Consider the following 15,911-nt stretch of genomic DNA (forward strand, 5'->3'; position numbering starts at 1 on the left):
CCACCACCCTTTGTCGTAGTGGAGGACATCCCTTAAGGCCACGAGGTCTTGGGATCGAATCTCGATGGAAGTAGTTTATCACCAAGATTCATTCCATGTAATTTAGGCACTAAATGAAGTACATGTTGTCGGGCTTTGGGCTCTTTGTTGTCGGGCTTTAAGCCTCTTTAAATATTAGTTTAACTTACATAATTATCGTGTTTATCACATCTTAATTATGTATCAATGCCTTGTAACGACTAACGTAGATAGTAGTCGATTTCTCAACAAAAAAAAAAGAAAAACAATTCACACAAATTTAATTTTTTTTAAAAAGAAAATGAAAGAATTAACTGCACAAAATTACAAAAAGATATTAAGTTTGTTGATTTAAGTAATAACTAGGGTATATCCCGTGCCCTAAGGCACGAACACTTGTATCAATCAAATGTTACGAAATTTATTGTTATATTTTATTGAGAGGGAGATTTTTTATTAGTTATTATTATTTTTGTATTATTTTTTTGTTTCTTTTCTCTTAAATTAGTTATTATTTTATTGAGAGAGAGAGATTTTAATTTCTTTCTTTAACCCTTGAAATTAATTTTGTTTCTTTTTTTCTTAAATTAGTTATTTTATTTCTAAGAAAGAAAGGATTATCGTTTTTTAAATAAGTAAAGGACTATATTTTAAATTTTGAGAGGGGCTTCTAGACAATATGCATAATTAAATAAGGATGTTTGTCCCAGTCATCGTTTTCCCTTCTGTTTTATATAATAGATATAAAATGTTTGCTGCTTCTTTCACTTATTTTCCATATTAGTTTAAGCTATTTGGTTAGAACTCCTAACCAACCTACCAGCCTCCAAATTAATGACTAATCCATGTGTATAGCAACTGACAGGGTGCGGGTAAAGGAATCATTGGTAGATTAAGGTGAGATAAAAGTTAATTCTTTGATTAATTCCTCCAAATTTTTGATATTTGGTCCAATATATGGGCCCAAGGACCTTGGCATCAATGAAAAAAAAATCAAAAAACATTTTGAAAACAAACCAGAGGGAGATCCCCCTTCAATATAACCCCCAAGTATCTGTTTTTCATTTCCAAATCATTTAAAACAAGACCCAAATGTCACACCATTCCCAAAAACGAGCAACTCTCTCTCCTCATTCTACCTCTCCAGAGAGAACAATAACAGAACTTCTATACCTATTACAACAGAAGGTTCCTTATAGAAGTTGTCACAAAACTCAGCTACCATTTCAGAAGATTTCGACGTAGTAATGACAAAGAGTAGGGTTCCGGCACTCTGTTGGCCACTGGCTAGCTTTCCTTTTTTTTTTTTTGCTTAACTGTGTCTGGAAGGAACCGAATTCCCACAACCAAGTGTAGTAGGGACTGCAATGTATCAGAAAAGGAAAGTAGAATATTATTTTGTATGTGTATATCGGTAAAACAGCTGTATAACCGATACAGTTAAACAGAAAAAAAAAACAGCCAAACTTGTCTTACTATTATCATCCAGAGAGTGGATATCGGAAAACGGTTGAAAAGGTTATAATCACATTCAAAATTCAACTTAAGAAAGAAAAAAGTTTACCGAAAGGTCTACTTCCACGGACAATCAAGTTTGTTTTGTTTCAGGACTGCCTTTTTGTACACAATTGTTTCATACTAGTAGTCTGATTCCGACAAACTAAATATAGGAAGTACACCAGATATATCTCATACCTATTACAGATTACCTAAACATTTAGTATGCTTCATAAGGTACGCGCAACCTTTTCGTATAAATCACGAGGCCAATTCCTTGCCATATTGTTCGCCACAAAATTTGCGATCTGCAAGAGCAAGTGGAAGCATTTTTAGGTCAGAAATTCACCAAAGGGAAAAAGTGACAGAAAACAGTATAACGTAATCATGGTCAGTGTCCGACTTATGGGATGGCAAAATGAAGAGATGGGAAAGACTCTTTGGCACCACAATCACCCTAATTCTAAACAAAATGATACTCATATTCTGTTACGATCAAGAGCAGATCCTCACTCATAGAAAAGGGTAAATAACAAAAGGAAGCAAGACCGCAAAGAATGTACTTTCATATGATGGAGGGGCAAGAAAATAGATGACTGTGCATAAAAGCATACTTTCTACCATTTTTACTATGGTAGGAATAGACCAATATCATGAATTCCGTTGTCATCAAGTTGAGTTTAATCTCAAAGGGAATCGTTTATAATCCAGTCCAGAAGAGAATACTAGAAATGGTGTCTTAAAATCAGATTTCAAAACTTAAACACATGATACGCCAGAGCCAATATTTAAACAAGGAAAGAGAACCCTGAAACTGGAGAATGAAACATCAGAGGCAAAGAATTCGAATAGAAATAATCCTACTATGAGCACATTCACCGATAAACATAGTAGCTGATCTGTACGTGCCATATTAGCTAATGACTGTAGCTCCTTATTGTGAGTTGTGATTTCAGATAAGGCTCTCTTACATGGTATACACCAATCAATATTGTCTTGTCATGTGGTCCATATAGCACTTCTCTTTCTAATGAAGTCAAAAGCTTACATACCTTAGTCCGAAGAGCACGTAGTAATCCATCAGAATCCGGTACATTGTCCATAGAACTAAGAGCAACCTTAAGGAGATCTGGGACACACGCTTGAACATGGGGTGACAAATTATTAAATACATCAGTTGAGACATCTTGTACTCGTGGATCTAGTGGGAGGAATGGAAGCTTCATGAGCTCCCTTAGAGCATCTGCATATTGGCCGGCTCTAGCTAGCTTATGAATAAACAATATTGCTTCAAGCTGTCTTAACACAGTTTGCTCCTCCAAAATATGATCTCTATCTTGAAGGCTGCACACGAAAGCATAACCCACTTTCAGGCAGAGAAGAAAAATATAGAAAAGTAAATACTTTTGCGGAGATAACAGTTTGTAATGACTTAATAGAAAGATTATGCTCAAGAGACGGAGAATGTAATTCTAGTTCCTATCAGTTTGCTGACCAAATCCTATATTTTTATATTCTTCGTGCTTCCTGGAGCCTGATTTTAACCATGGATTACCCCATAGAATTATTTTGGTCATTGTAATTTCTTGCTAGCTATGGGAATAAACAAGAGACGAACTAATCGTATATGCACATGTAATGTGTGTCCCCCTAAGCATTAAAAATGACGAGGCGCCGATTTCATCTAAATCGAACACACAACCAATCGACTAGGGATCTTAGCCTTAGTCGATTTGGAAGCCAACTTACTCGCCGCCCAGGAGCCGCCTAGGCCTGGCGCTAAGTCGGCTCCGACTCAACAGCTCTAATTTTCTTTTTCCAAAATCGACTTTTTTTCTTCGATTTAGGTGTCTTGCCTCTCCCTCTCAACTAAAATTCTCTCTCTACCCTTCTTTACTTACTTTCTTCAAGATTTAAAAGTTTCAACCTCCATTACTACTTGCTTGTAAGTTTCTCTCACTAACTCTCACTCGTTTTCTTTATCTCTCTAACTCGTTCTTCCCCTTTCTCTCTAGTCTGGTGGTTAATAACTCTTATGGTTTGATTTCTACTGTTGTTCTTCTTCTTCATATCTTCTTCATCACATCATTTTTTTTCATCAAATTTCTAATTTTAAGGCTTAAAAACCCAAATTTTTTATTTCTTTATAAGTTTGAATTTGTAAAGAATATATCTATAATTGCTAATATATTATAATTTATAAACCGTTCCGATTGACCTGGTGACATCCAGCCTAGTAGCTAGTTCACAGTTGGTCGCCTAAGCCCTTTTCCGATTTTTCGAGCTTAGGTGTCCGCAATAGGCCTCAAAAGGATAACATATCCAAGCCCTATGAGTGAATCAGAAGAACGCCAGGCTTTATCAAATATCAAGTTATAGTTTCCTGGCTTTTGAATACCTTAACAACATAAAAGAATATCAAGTACCAAGCAAAGAACTTTAGCCGTATAAAGATTACCTAGATTCAGTAGAGTATTTGTATGTCTCCAATATCTCATTGCCAGAATGAATGAGACCAGAAGTCTGACTGTCACCATCTAGTCTACCACGGGAGAGGGCACAGATTGATTCCGAGAGGCACTTATTTATCGTCTCCAACGCCACTGAGAAGGCCCCTATTCTCTTTTGAATTTCTACAGACTGGTTAATTCAAAGTAGGTAAATAAGTAAACCTGAAGTGGAGAAGCCAGCATAAAATTTCGCGAGCAAAAACAAAAGCAGACCTGAAGCAAGCTATAATATCAAGATGAACTACTTGGCGATCAATATAGAAACAAAATGCTTGGGTCCATAAAGTAGCACCCTAGGTTAATGTCCACGGTGTTTTGTGCATAATGTAACAGTGGTTGACCAAAAGTAGAAAATGGTAAGTAACAAGTAAATGATGCAAGAACTAAGACAAGAAAATATGTGTGATACTGTGTCCTCGTATTAGGTAAGTTAGGTTGTCGTTTACTCCTCATATGACTCATGTTTTTCACCTCATACGGCTGTCCGATATCGATATCCAACTAGGTCTCTATGTCACCCACGGTTCAACTATTTTTATCAGCTAGATTCAAGTTAGTCATGAAAAAGAAAAGAGAGGAACTCACTTTGTCATATAGCCCAGCTTCCTGACACTGGCGGGCAGCTTCAAGCAAAAATTGTTGTTGTGTTTTCCTATCTGCTAAGAACCTTCTAAGTTGACCTTCCTCTCCAGCACCTCTTGGACCAAGCAAAAGAGAAATGCCACCGTCTCGTAATAACAACTCAGTTAGAAGTTGTTTCAGCATCAAGTGTCTCTGTCTTTGCTGATTATTATTTCCTCTCCCTGTCCAAGATAACTCTCCACCACCCATTGCTGCAGCAGCTTGTGCATAATATTCCAATGCCATTGAGAGGTTATCTGAACCTAAATATGCTGAACCATATTGACGAATCATACTAGCAGCTTCTGCAAAAGCATCCATTAGTCCCAACTTCGGACCAGTTCCAGAACCATCAGCAAGAACCCCATGGTCTGCTAGAACGATTGAGATATGAACTGCATCAATATTAAATCCCCCCTCTCCAGTTTCCTTGGATAAGTACAAAACTGCAGGTAGCAGTTGGATGCTCAAAAGTAAAACATAAGGGTAAACCAATGGATCCTTTCCGTTCTTAGTGTAGTATGAAGGCTCAAACTTATTAAGGTAAACCTGCAGATCAGCTAAACTATATGGTACGTTGCCCTCATTCGAGATAGCAGAAGAGGAAGCTGGATGATCCCGTACTGCTGAAAGCTTGAACCACAAGAAGTCCTCTATGGTATTGAAAAGTGTTGGAAGGTCCCTAAGCAACCAGTCAATCTGTCTACGGGAACCAGATATGATAGCATATAGTAGTAACTTTTTTTTGTCATACCCAGCTCGGCCAGCCCGATCTCCCATTCTCAACATTTTATCACATTCTTCTGCAGCAGCGGCTGCAGTATCTGCGGACACCATACCTCCGCTAGAAATCCACTCAGCAAGCTGCCACATAGCAAACAGTTTACCACAACAGCATGAAGATAGCCCATCGTCTGGAAACTAAAATGGTCAGCAAGTAAAACTCAGTACCTGAGGAGCGAATTGCTGTGAAACACGAGATGATAATGCAACATTTCTTGCTTCATCATAGTAACCAGTTCTTAAACAAAAATAAATCTGCAAGCAATCAAGTAAGAGAATCAGCAATGAAGTTGTTTGATCAAATTATGTAGGAAAAATATGATATAAGTGTATATTAATGCTTTCTGTCCAAATGGCATTCTTTAAATGGTCAATCTTCTTTAAAAATGCAATCATGAAAAGGGGTTTATGCAGAGATAGCAGTCAAACGTCAAGTAAGCCTCGACAAAGAAGCGTTAAGCCTGGTTAAAAATGAAAAATGCAATCCATTGACATATAGCTTTCTGGTTACTCCTTTCAGAATTTTGACGATACTATCTACATAAATTTATCCTGTAAATATATGTATATATTTGTCTGTGTGAGGTTACAGTGCTCCTGGTGTCCACGTGCAAATAATTAAACAAGCGAAAGACCAATTTTGTGCATAGTACAAATTTTTGAGGAAATGGACCTATGGACTATCAAATACACTGGCGAATTGGTAGGTGGCAACATTAAAAAAGATGCGGTGAGATTTTAAGCAATGCACATGGTTTCACTCTCAAAATAAAGTATTACGAGGTGGGTTTTAGATGATCTTGAAGAACTAGCAAAAGATAACAATAGGCAAAATCCAGTCACTCTTGTATACCCTCTTACGGTTCAGACCTAAGACAAGCCACGAATGATCAAACAGCCACATGGACCAACGGTACTATAAGCCTATCAATGAGATGAGAAGTGGAGATTCTGGAAAAGAAACTACAACTAGAATGAAGATTTGAGAACCTGCTGCCAAGTAGTATCAACAGGAGGCTGCCTACGAGCATCGCCTGCATCAAAATCTAGCACCCCGTAATCCCTCAGGCGAACCTGCAAAAAAATAATAGGAACCAATAGACATCAACACCCAAACCGCTACATGTAAACCATTAAGAAATGCATCTAGAAATAAATTTACAAACCCGAAGAAATGCACGAATCTTTTGCAAGTTCCCAACAACCCCACCAAGAGCAGCCTACCGAAGAAAAATTAGAGGTAAGAACCAGATATTTTGCTTCTTCCAAAAGAAAGTACATATTTTAACCAAAGGCAGAAGTGGCTAAGGTTGCTTTTTTATTTAAACTAAATAATAAAGATGATAAGTAACAGAAAAGAAGCAGGCATGTACAAATAAGTGAGTAAGCTATAGTAAAGGAACAGAGTTATTGGTTGTTTGAGTTTCCCCAGATTGTAGGAAAAATCCCATGCCATTGTACAGTTTTATCTTTATTATATGTAATATGTTCATTCAAACATTCCAAAAAAAGAGAACCTGGAGAATGAAACTAAATCATGGAGAAGCTTGCACTCACATAGGTTGAGCTGAAAATAAAAGGTGAAAGTTGCATGCCATCAATGAGAGATGTGTTTACGCATGAAACATGAGAAGAGTCTCATCGAGTAGTCGTAAGAGTCTCAAGTGTTGGTCTTCAACGTTCATTTCTTGATACCAGATATTTAAAATCTCTACAATCAACTTAAGAATGACCATGCCAAAAGACTATCGACATATTGCGTGAATCAAAATGTGGAATGGTAGAGAAGCCGTCCTAAAAAGACAATTGAAATCTCTACAATAGTGTACTTTAGTTATTAGTATTACTTTTACTTTATTTCTTGCGTTAAAGTTAGAATAGTACTAGTTTGATTAGGATGTCTAATTTACAACTAAGACTTGTCAAGTATCGATTAGAATTAGAATTAGATTTAGGAAATCTTAGGAGAGAAGGATGTCCTTCTTCCCCACATCAATTTAAGGATAGTCCCGGTGAGTAGGCTAAGACAGCTTATGGATTGAGTGTTATCTCATGGTTATTAATAAGAGCAGCTCAGTTGAAGAACTTTGAGCTTGGGGAATACTTCTGCTTAAAGTTAGACTCTGAATCTTTCCCAAACATGTTTACATCATGCTAACAGTAAAGGACCTCAAAGAATGTGTTCTATTATACAGGAAAGATACAAAGAAACAAGAACCGGGAGTTTTTACCCCTATTGCTGGCTATAGAATAATACAATACATATAGTTTGAGCAATACTCAGACATACATAGTTTGGCTGTAGAATTAGCCTGAAAAACAGCCTCTAATGTGAAATATATGAACATTATTGTTAGTGTTAAATTGATTTTGTAAATTAGTTTTGGACCACGAACAGATAATCGATGAATTAATTGTTACCTGGGCAGGGTGGCTTTGAATAGTATCAAGGATATACTTTTCGTGTCCCCATTCCAAGTGCCTCCTTGCACCAATTACTAATGACATCTTCCTTGAGACGTTGGATTTAACAACTGAATCCTCGCCTACCAGTGTCTGCATTAAACATATAAGACCAATAACGTTGAAGTTTCAAAATAAACAACTATACAGAACGACATAAAAACGATCAAGAATCAGTGTATGACTAAATTCCAATGAAATGACAGTTGTCAAATGTAGGCATAGGCAATAATTGGAGAAAATACCTGAATTAAGTGCCAGATTTTCTGCATGCTAACTGATTTCCCACCAGAAACATTGAGACCCAAAGTTTCATAGGCTCCCCTAAAAGCACTAGCAGGCTAACCAGGACGAACAAGAATAAGGTGCTAAATAAAACAACTCCAACGAAATTCAGTAAATTGAGTGACTAGAAGTGCACAAAGTAATATAACAAAAGAACATAGAGGGGACAATAATCACTCAGAACAAAGGTTGAAAAGCTCAAAGAACGCAAGGAAGTTCCTCAACCGTTATTGATGGACTGCAAAGACAAAGCTTACCTTAAACGGCAAGGCTCTTTCTCTAGCATCGTTGAGCTTTCTCACAACCTCGGCATACGCTGCAGCCTTCTTTTCGAGGATAGGCACGTTAGCAAGAGGCTCGTGCTCCATATTAGATGGAGAAGCAGAGACCTGCGGACTGGAAGTGATTGAAGCGATTTGACCCGTACGAGTAGCAACAGTGCCCAATGCACTATTATTTGTCCTGGGTAACGTTGACAGACGGCTCAAGCCTTGAAGAAAATCCCACTTCTCTTTTTGCCAATCCTCCTACATGTATAAATAAGAACATAAAAACTCTTCGTTATAAATGGATGATTTGTCTTGACTTCATTTTGCTACCTCAGTACCTCTTACAAGTTTAGATACAATAATAAGTAAAAAAGAGAAGGATGACACAATGCAACCAAAGTAACGAATGCAAATGAACCAAGTGAAGCATACTAACCTCCAAAACCTTCACCATGTAATCATTAAAGCTTCTAAGATTATCCTTCTGAGCTTCCTGGATAGCCGTTACCATGGCCATCTCATGAACCTGAGATGCAAATATGAAACTTTTAGTCAATGCTGAGTCATCATCCATGACACTAATATGAAATAGTAATACACTACCATCGACATATAACAGGGAGTTTTAACTTCAATAAGAATATAGTAATTCGTGCAAAACTCAAGTGAAAGCACTTTGTGGAACCTCAGTCTACTAATAATATAGTATAAACCGTAAAGGCATTTTTTCAACATCTAACAGATATTCAGGAAGGTCCATGTATGTTATTCTTTCAGCATTTCCCCTTTCTTATGTTCCTTCTGACCCTGTAGTGTTTAGTACTTTTTAGGCTAAGGTAGTCTGAATAATTTTATTCCGCTAGCTGCTAGAACAATAACATGGCTTATTGAATCTCGAAGGAAGATTAATCAAAATAAGTGCACCTCATCTATTAAACACGTTATATCATTCTTCGGCAAGTAAACACGGTCTTTGTGAATCGTGACCTAAGTAGTTCGGCTCGGGCTTAACTCGACGAATAACTATTGAATCTGATATTGGTCAAAGGTTGCCCAAGCCACGCCGGTATGCTAGACCCCCAAGTCAAAGGTTTGGTGAGTAAACTGTCCGAATCAGCCGACTCACCAGCTGCTGGAGCGTTTCTGACAAACCATGCCCATCCAACTTCTGCTAGGCAGATGTTCAAACGTGGCATCTCCCACTTATATATAGCTGCATGGGAGAGCACGGTTTGGAGCAAAGACCATATTCCATTGTACTTGAGCCACACAATCAGTGATAAAAAAAAAAAAAAAAATCTTACACTTACCTTTTCTATCAGCACATCTATTCTTAATAATTAAGAAAAATAAATGACAAAACATTATTAATCTGGTACAAAATATACTTTTAAAAATAGAGGTTTTGATAAATGATGGAAGTAAATGCTACCTGCTGCAAATACTCTTCAACGCTTGTTGCCTCTGCAGGGAAAACATCCTCAAATTTCGTCTTCAAGAAAAAAAAAACATAAGTAAACATGTTAGACAAAAAGAACTTGATAAGTAAGAAAATAAACATATCAAACAGCTGTTGTCTCAGCAGGTAGACATCTTCAGGGGTGTCGTCTTTTTGGTTAATAATCCCCCAACATAAGTTGGACAGTTTCGTTAAGGAAACCTAGAGATCCTCGAGAATGTAGTGTCTGAGCACGCCTTTGTACTTTTACACTATATAAATTTTTGTTTTCATTGTAATTGGAAGTAATAAAGGATAACCGTAAAAATATTATGTCACAGTTACAGCCTTTCTCTACTCAGACTAAAAGTTTTTCTTACTGAATTAACAATTAATCACAATAAAAAAACATTCTGACATAACTAATGAGCAAATTTCTGAATAGCATTTTCCACATCTTAAGTTGGATACTTGTACGAATCATCATCGCTAAGAGCTCAACTAAATTTCAGGTCGAGTATCTGTTTCTTGGGTCAAATAGACTTGACCTTTATTATGTATTTCTCGTAAACTCGGATTTTGGATATTCAATTAGACATCTTTGCACTTGTCATGATTTTCTAATCCTTGTTTTCATTTATGAATGAGTTCCAACTTCAAAAAGGTATTATGAATATTCAAGACACTAAACAAATCAAGTGCTTCTTACCTTCAACTCGAAAGACTTCAAATCGCGTGCAAGTTGCTCCGCGTTTATTCCTTCGCGTGCTAATAGCCTGTTATGATTCAAGTAGAATGAACTTAAATAACTAAATAAAAACAATCAAAACCTAACTAAACAAGATGATCAAGTTATGCTCCATTCCACTCAACTACAATCAAAACCTAACTAAACAAGAAAGTTCATAAACAAAAACAATTGAATAAATCTTACAAAAAAAAGGTAGAAATTAGGTCACCTCGTAGCAGAATTAGATTGAGCAGGAGCTTCGGTTCTTAGGGCTTTTGATTTGAGCTTCTTTGAGAGTGCTTCAAGTTGATCTAAGTTCCTCTAACAGCATGAAACAAAGAATTTAAAACAAATGAGGACAACAATATTTAGGGTTTTAGACCTAGAATGAATAAATTAATTGATTGTGATGTAAAATCTAAATGAAAAAGGTAAGAACCTGTAAAGGAGGAAACTGAGCTGAAGGAGCAGCTTGTTCAAGAAGTTTCGTAGATGAATGAAGAAGATCTGTCCAACTGCTCATGTCTGGTTCGGATGCCATTGCTTCTTCGATACTGATAGAGAGAGAAAGACACGGAGAGAATGAAGAAGAAGGAATTAGTGTTGAGGAGAAGAGAGTGTGGCGGGAAGATGAAGCTTCTGCGTGAGGGTTTTACGATTTAGGATATCATGAGGGCACCACATTTTTATTTTACCAACATTTAAAATTCGAAAAATAGGAAAATTGATTCAAAATTCCAAATATTGAAATTAAGGGGAAATTTGGTGTAAGGGAGGTTCAAAAGGTGTCCCTTGTAATCGTGGACTTGTCGTAATTTACAACAGCTTACAAGAAAGTTAAAACTAATTGGAAAAAATTGCTACTTATTGCAAAAGGGTTAGAAAATGATTGGCATCCAATGTAATTATCGACTTGTCGTAGAACTTTCGGAATTTGCAACTGCTTATAAAAAAAATTAAAATTGATTGGACAAAATTGTAACTTATTGCAAGAGGGTTAGAAAATGGTTGCAATCGGGTTGCAACTGCTTGCAGAATAGTTACAAAAAATATTGAGTTTTTAACCAAACAAGATACAAGTATTTGGATTTTAGCCTGACAAAATGCAAATGTTGGATTTTAAACCAGACAAAATACAACTTGTCGTCCACCACCCTTTGGTGTAACGGTTGGATACCCCTCTTAAGCCCATGAGGTCGTGGGATCGAGTCTCAGTGGAAGCAGTTTGCCATCAAAATTTATCCCTTGTAATTTAGACAATATATAAAATAAATATTGTAATAAATTTGTCAGGTTTTAGGCCTCTTTCATTATGGTTTAAATTAAGCGGTTATCGTGCTCATCACATCTTCATGATGTATCAATGCCTTGTAACGACTAACGTGAATCGTAGTCGATTTCTCAAAAAAAATACAACTTGTTTTTTTAATTTAAAAAAAACGCTTCAGCTTTCGGGCATAAAGAAAATGTTGTGGGGCATAAAGACTGAATCAGTCCATATTGACTTAGGGGCATATTTATCTCTTAGCCAAAAATATACTTGATTGAAAATTGCCCCCTAATCTTCATTTTCTCTCTTCACCTCCAAAACTTCCGACCATCACCAACATTCTCGACCACCATTTTCAACCGACCACCTTACACACTTTCTCTCTCCCTCTCTTTCTTTTTTTTCTTTCTCACTATCTCTATTTATCGTTCTTTCTCACTGATTCTCTCTCCCATTCTCGCTTTCTCTCTCTAGATCTATCGCTCTAACACAGTAGATCTTTATTTCTCTCATCGTAGATCTTTCTTTCCCTTTAGATGTACATCTCTCTGGAAATCTCTTTTAGCTGCCTCCCTCTCTCGCGTTATTCCCAGAACCTTAGACCTCGAGGGTTCCAAATTTCGTGGTCGATCCACGAATCGTTCCGTGGTAGGCTAGGTACGAAACACCCTAATAGGATTTCGCCAAAACCCCTCCTCGAGGACTGGTTCCGGCGAAGAGGACACTTCCCTTCACCAGAACTGTGCATGTGAGAGAAAGAGTAAGACACAATGAGAAAGGAAGAGATATCGTGAGAAGGTGCTAGAATGAGGGAGATATAAAGAGAGAGACAAAAAGAGAGGTGAAAGAAATAGGAAAGAAAAAGAGAGAGGGAGAGAGAGAGGGGGAGAGGGAGAGAGAGAGGGAGAGGGAGAGAGATAGAGAGAGAGAGAGAGAGAGAGAGAGAGAGAGAGAGAGAGAGATGAGAGAGGGTAAAACAGAGAACTTAAGAGAGAGAAGATGAAGATTTAGGGGGCATGTTTCAGTCAAGTCAATGTTTGGACTAGAAAATAAATATGCCCCCTAAGTCAATATTAATTGATGAAGTCTTTATGCCCCAAAACACAACTTTAGGGAATGATGTTTAATTACTTATAAGGGGCACCATACTTCGTTCTCTGATGTGGGATTGCTTCATTGCTTAATTTACAGTATTGTCTCCCAAAATCGTATATTAATAGTGACAATCATGCAGAAAACGTGTGTATAGGATTGTGCGAACCGACCTCCCAAACTACTAGCAACATTATCCGTTTTGGCACTTCAGACCTTCAGGGTCTCACAATTTTTTAGCATAAAAAAAAGTGTCTAATTCATTATAAGGAGTACCATACTTCAGTTTCCACGGACGCGGGATTGCTTACGACACATGCTAAAGTAACTTTCTTGAACACAGACATACTTTTTTAGCTTTAACTCCTTATATTTGATATGCAGGTTTTGCAAAGGTTTGCATAATTGAATATTTCACAACACGTAATTTGCATAAATTTGCCTAGATTGCAGCACGTAGAGCCCAAATAAAAAAACATAATAGATGATAAGCTAAAATTAAAAAAAAAACTATATTTTGTCATGGTTTTCTTTTTCTGAAAACAACTTTTATGACTTTTGATAACTCAAGACACCGATTTTGTTAGAAAAATTTGAGCGTGCAAGACCAAATTTAATTGTTCCTTAATAAGGTATAAGCTAGTAAGTTGAAATTGGTAGGCTCGAGTCAAATCCTGTGAAGAAAATCGCTTCGAGCCCACCTAGATTGCAGCACATAAGAGCCCAAATTAGAAAAGCATAATAGATGATAAGCTAAATTTGTTTTTAAAAAAAAACTATATTTTGTCATGGTTTTCTTTTTCTTAAAACAACTTTTATGACTTTTGATAACTCAAGAGACCGATTTTGTTAGAAAAATTCGAGTGCGCAAGACCAAATTCAATTGTTCATTAATAAGGTATAAGCTAGTAAGTTGAAATTGGTAGGCTCGAGTCGATTCCTGTGAAGAAAATCGCTTCGAGCCGACTCAGGATGACTTTAGGTCCATTTGAATGAGACATAAATAAGTTTTAATTAGGAGTTAGTTGTCTAAATAACCTTAAATTATTGTTGTACTCCTAACCAAGACGAGACAGATTCAAACGATTCAGACAATTTGGATTTAGACAATGAGAAAAAAAAACTTTAGACTTTGAATTCAACTCCTCAGGATTCCTTCCTGGAGACTTTTCTTTTGAATTGTTAAGCGTGTGCTTGGAACCCTTGACCTCTAGGTGGAAGATTATACCTCTTACCACTCCAATCAAGGGTTGTTGGCTCCTTCCGGAGACTTGTCTACTACATTTCTAATCTTTGCACAATAATACGGTTAGAAATTAGTATTCCACCAAAATAATAGTTAATATCTTCATTTATTTGTTTCTTTATTTTCTTTTGTTTTAGGGTGCTCTTTTGGTTAATATTGCTAGAGGAGGTCTTCTTGTCTATGATGCTGTTTTATCCCACCTCGAATCAGGCCACTTAGGAGGCCTTGGTATTGATGTTGCTTGGACTGAACCCTTCAATCCAGATGACCCAATTTTGAAGTTCCAAAATGTCAATTACACCTCATGTTGCCGGGGTGACGGAAAATTCATACAGTACTATGGCTCAGGTACTTCCTTCATTGGATTATACTATAAATTATATATCTTTGAGGTTTCTAGCTATTCGTCCATTCACTTGTCCAAAACCTCTTAGTTTTCACTTGCTGCTTCAGGCAGAAACCGCAGTCACCTCATCTTAATTTATTTACTAAATTTTGTAGATCATGCTCAACCTCAGTTGACATGATCTCGTTTAATTATGTCCCACTCACAACCATCAACACATTTATCCATAAGGATACTGGTCGGATGTATTATCCTTCCATTTTCTCTTCCCAACCTCAGCAGTCGGCTCGTTACTTTGGTCATCGCTTGACCAACACCAAGCTTGAATCGAGCCAAGTTGAGCTGTTCTAGAGAAAGAGCCCCCCAACCTTACGTATTTGGGGGGGGGGGGCCGTGTCTTAAGTCCAGGATCTCAAGGGTGGAAAACAAATTGGCAAATTATAGGCAAAAAAGTCATAACTGAGTGAAGGTCTAACCAATTTTTAATCAAATACCTCTCTGCTTGTCAAATTCTGAGAATTCATGTGCGTTTTCATAATGCATTGCGATTGACTATAATGTATCGTGAACTATCACAATGCATTGTGACAAAATTCTATTTTGTTATTCGACTCGAATACAAGGCCGTGACTGACAATTTAGAGACCAGGTGTCAAATTTTATTGAAATCCATGTAAATAAACTTTTTATGCAAAATCGTAACAAATTTTTTTGAAACAAGTTAATGTTGCAATATATTGCTAATAATCTTGAAATGGAAAACCAGAAATATATGATGTTGTACACGAACTTCAAAGCTCGATTATATCGATTCTTTTAGACAGTAATTCGCCCCCTTCTGGTAAAACCACGAGTACACAACAGGTATGGAATTATGCCTTCAGGATACGATGAAGTCTTTACAACTATATTGATTCAAAGTATGTACGCTTTGACCAACACCAAGAACACTCCGAGAATTAATTAACTGATAATGCCAAATCGAAGCCGACACCAAATTCGCCAAAAAAAATTGTATAGCAAAAACCAAAAATTCTTTCACTGTTTTGTGTAACACATGAAAAATGAGAGCAAGAGAGATGTGGAACTCGTTGGATAGTTCAGCAGGCTTTTTTTGATATCATGTATTTGGAAAACATCCTAAGTTATTTATAGGATGCCAAGAGATACAAGTGCATTGGATGTTCCTAAAATGAATAGGTGTCATCCCTATTCAACCCACTGGATGTGGCGGTGGATGCATGCCATCTCTTCATTTTCCATTTAATTAACGGGAATGCTAGAATTCCGAAGAGATTTGACGAAAAGAAGTGCCGGAATGAGGTGGCAGTTCACTTTTTGAA

General features: G+C 36.9%; 1 protein-coding gene across 2 annotated transcripts; it reads right to left on the reverse strand.

Annotated features, from left to right (window-relative positions):
* Positions 1-1,021: 1,021 nt before the first annotated feature.
* LOC147532382 (nuclear pore complex protein NUP93A-like) lies at positions 1,022-11,456 on the reverse strand. 2 transcript variants are annotated; one of them, XM_086650431.1, is made up of 16 exons: positions 11,054-11,456; positions 10,844-10,935; positions 10,594-10,660; positions 9,879-9,938; positions 8,883-8,972; positions 8,435-8,704; positions 8,138-8,233; positions 7,851-7,985; positions 6,596-6,649; positions 6,420-6,503; positions 5,598-5,684; positions 4,611-5,510; positions 3,974-4,155; positions 2,568-2,859; positions 1,728-1,823; positions 1,022-1,380 (listed from the first exon to the last, which is right to left on the reverse strand). In XM_086650431.1, the coding sequence occupies exons 1-15, from the start codon at positions 11,153-11,155 to the stop codon at positions 1,746-1,748; spliced, it is 2,589 nt and encodes an 862-aa protein (XP_086506557.1). In that variant the 5' UTR covers positions 11,156-11,456; the 3' UTR covers positions 1,022-1,380; positions 1,728-1,745. The 2 variants fall into 2 exon arrangements, with proteins under 2 accessions (XP_086506557.1, XP_086506556.1); XM_086650430.1 differs by having other exon boundaries at positions 1,714-1,823.
* Between the last annotated feature and the right edge of the window lie 4,455 nt (positions 11,457-15,911).

This window comes from Eschscholzia californica, unplaced genomic scaffold (assembly GCF_041429995.1).
Source record: "Eschscholzia californica isolate CP2 unplaced genomic scaffold, dmEscCali1.0.p SCAF_6, whole genome shotgun sequence".
Lineage (NCBI taxonomy): Eukaryota > Viridiplantae > Streptophyta > Magnoliopsida > Ranunculales > Papaveraceae > Eschscholzia > Eschscholzia californica.

What these genes read in the sequence shown, in the direction of transcription:
- LOC147532382 (XM_086650431.1), bottom strand. Translation starts at nt 11,155, where the DNA reads ATGGCATCCGAACCAGACATGAGCAGTTGGACAGATCTTCTTCATTCA. An exon ending in CAATCTAATTCTGCTACGAG is followed by an intron (nt 10,661 to 10,843) that starts GTGACCTAATTT and finishes GAATCATAACAG; the next exon opens with GCTATTAGCACGCGAAGGAA. An exon ending in ACATGGTGAAGGTTTTGGAG is followed by an intron (nt 8,705 to 8,882) that starts GTTAGTATGCTT and finishes TTATACATGTAG; the next exon opens with GAGGATTGGCAAAAAGAGAA.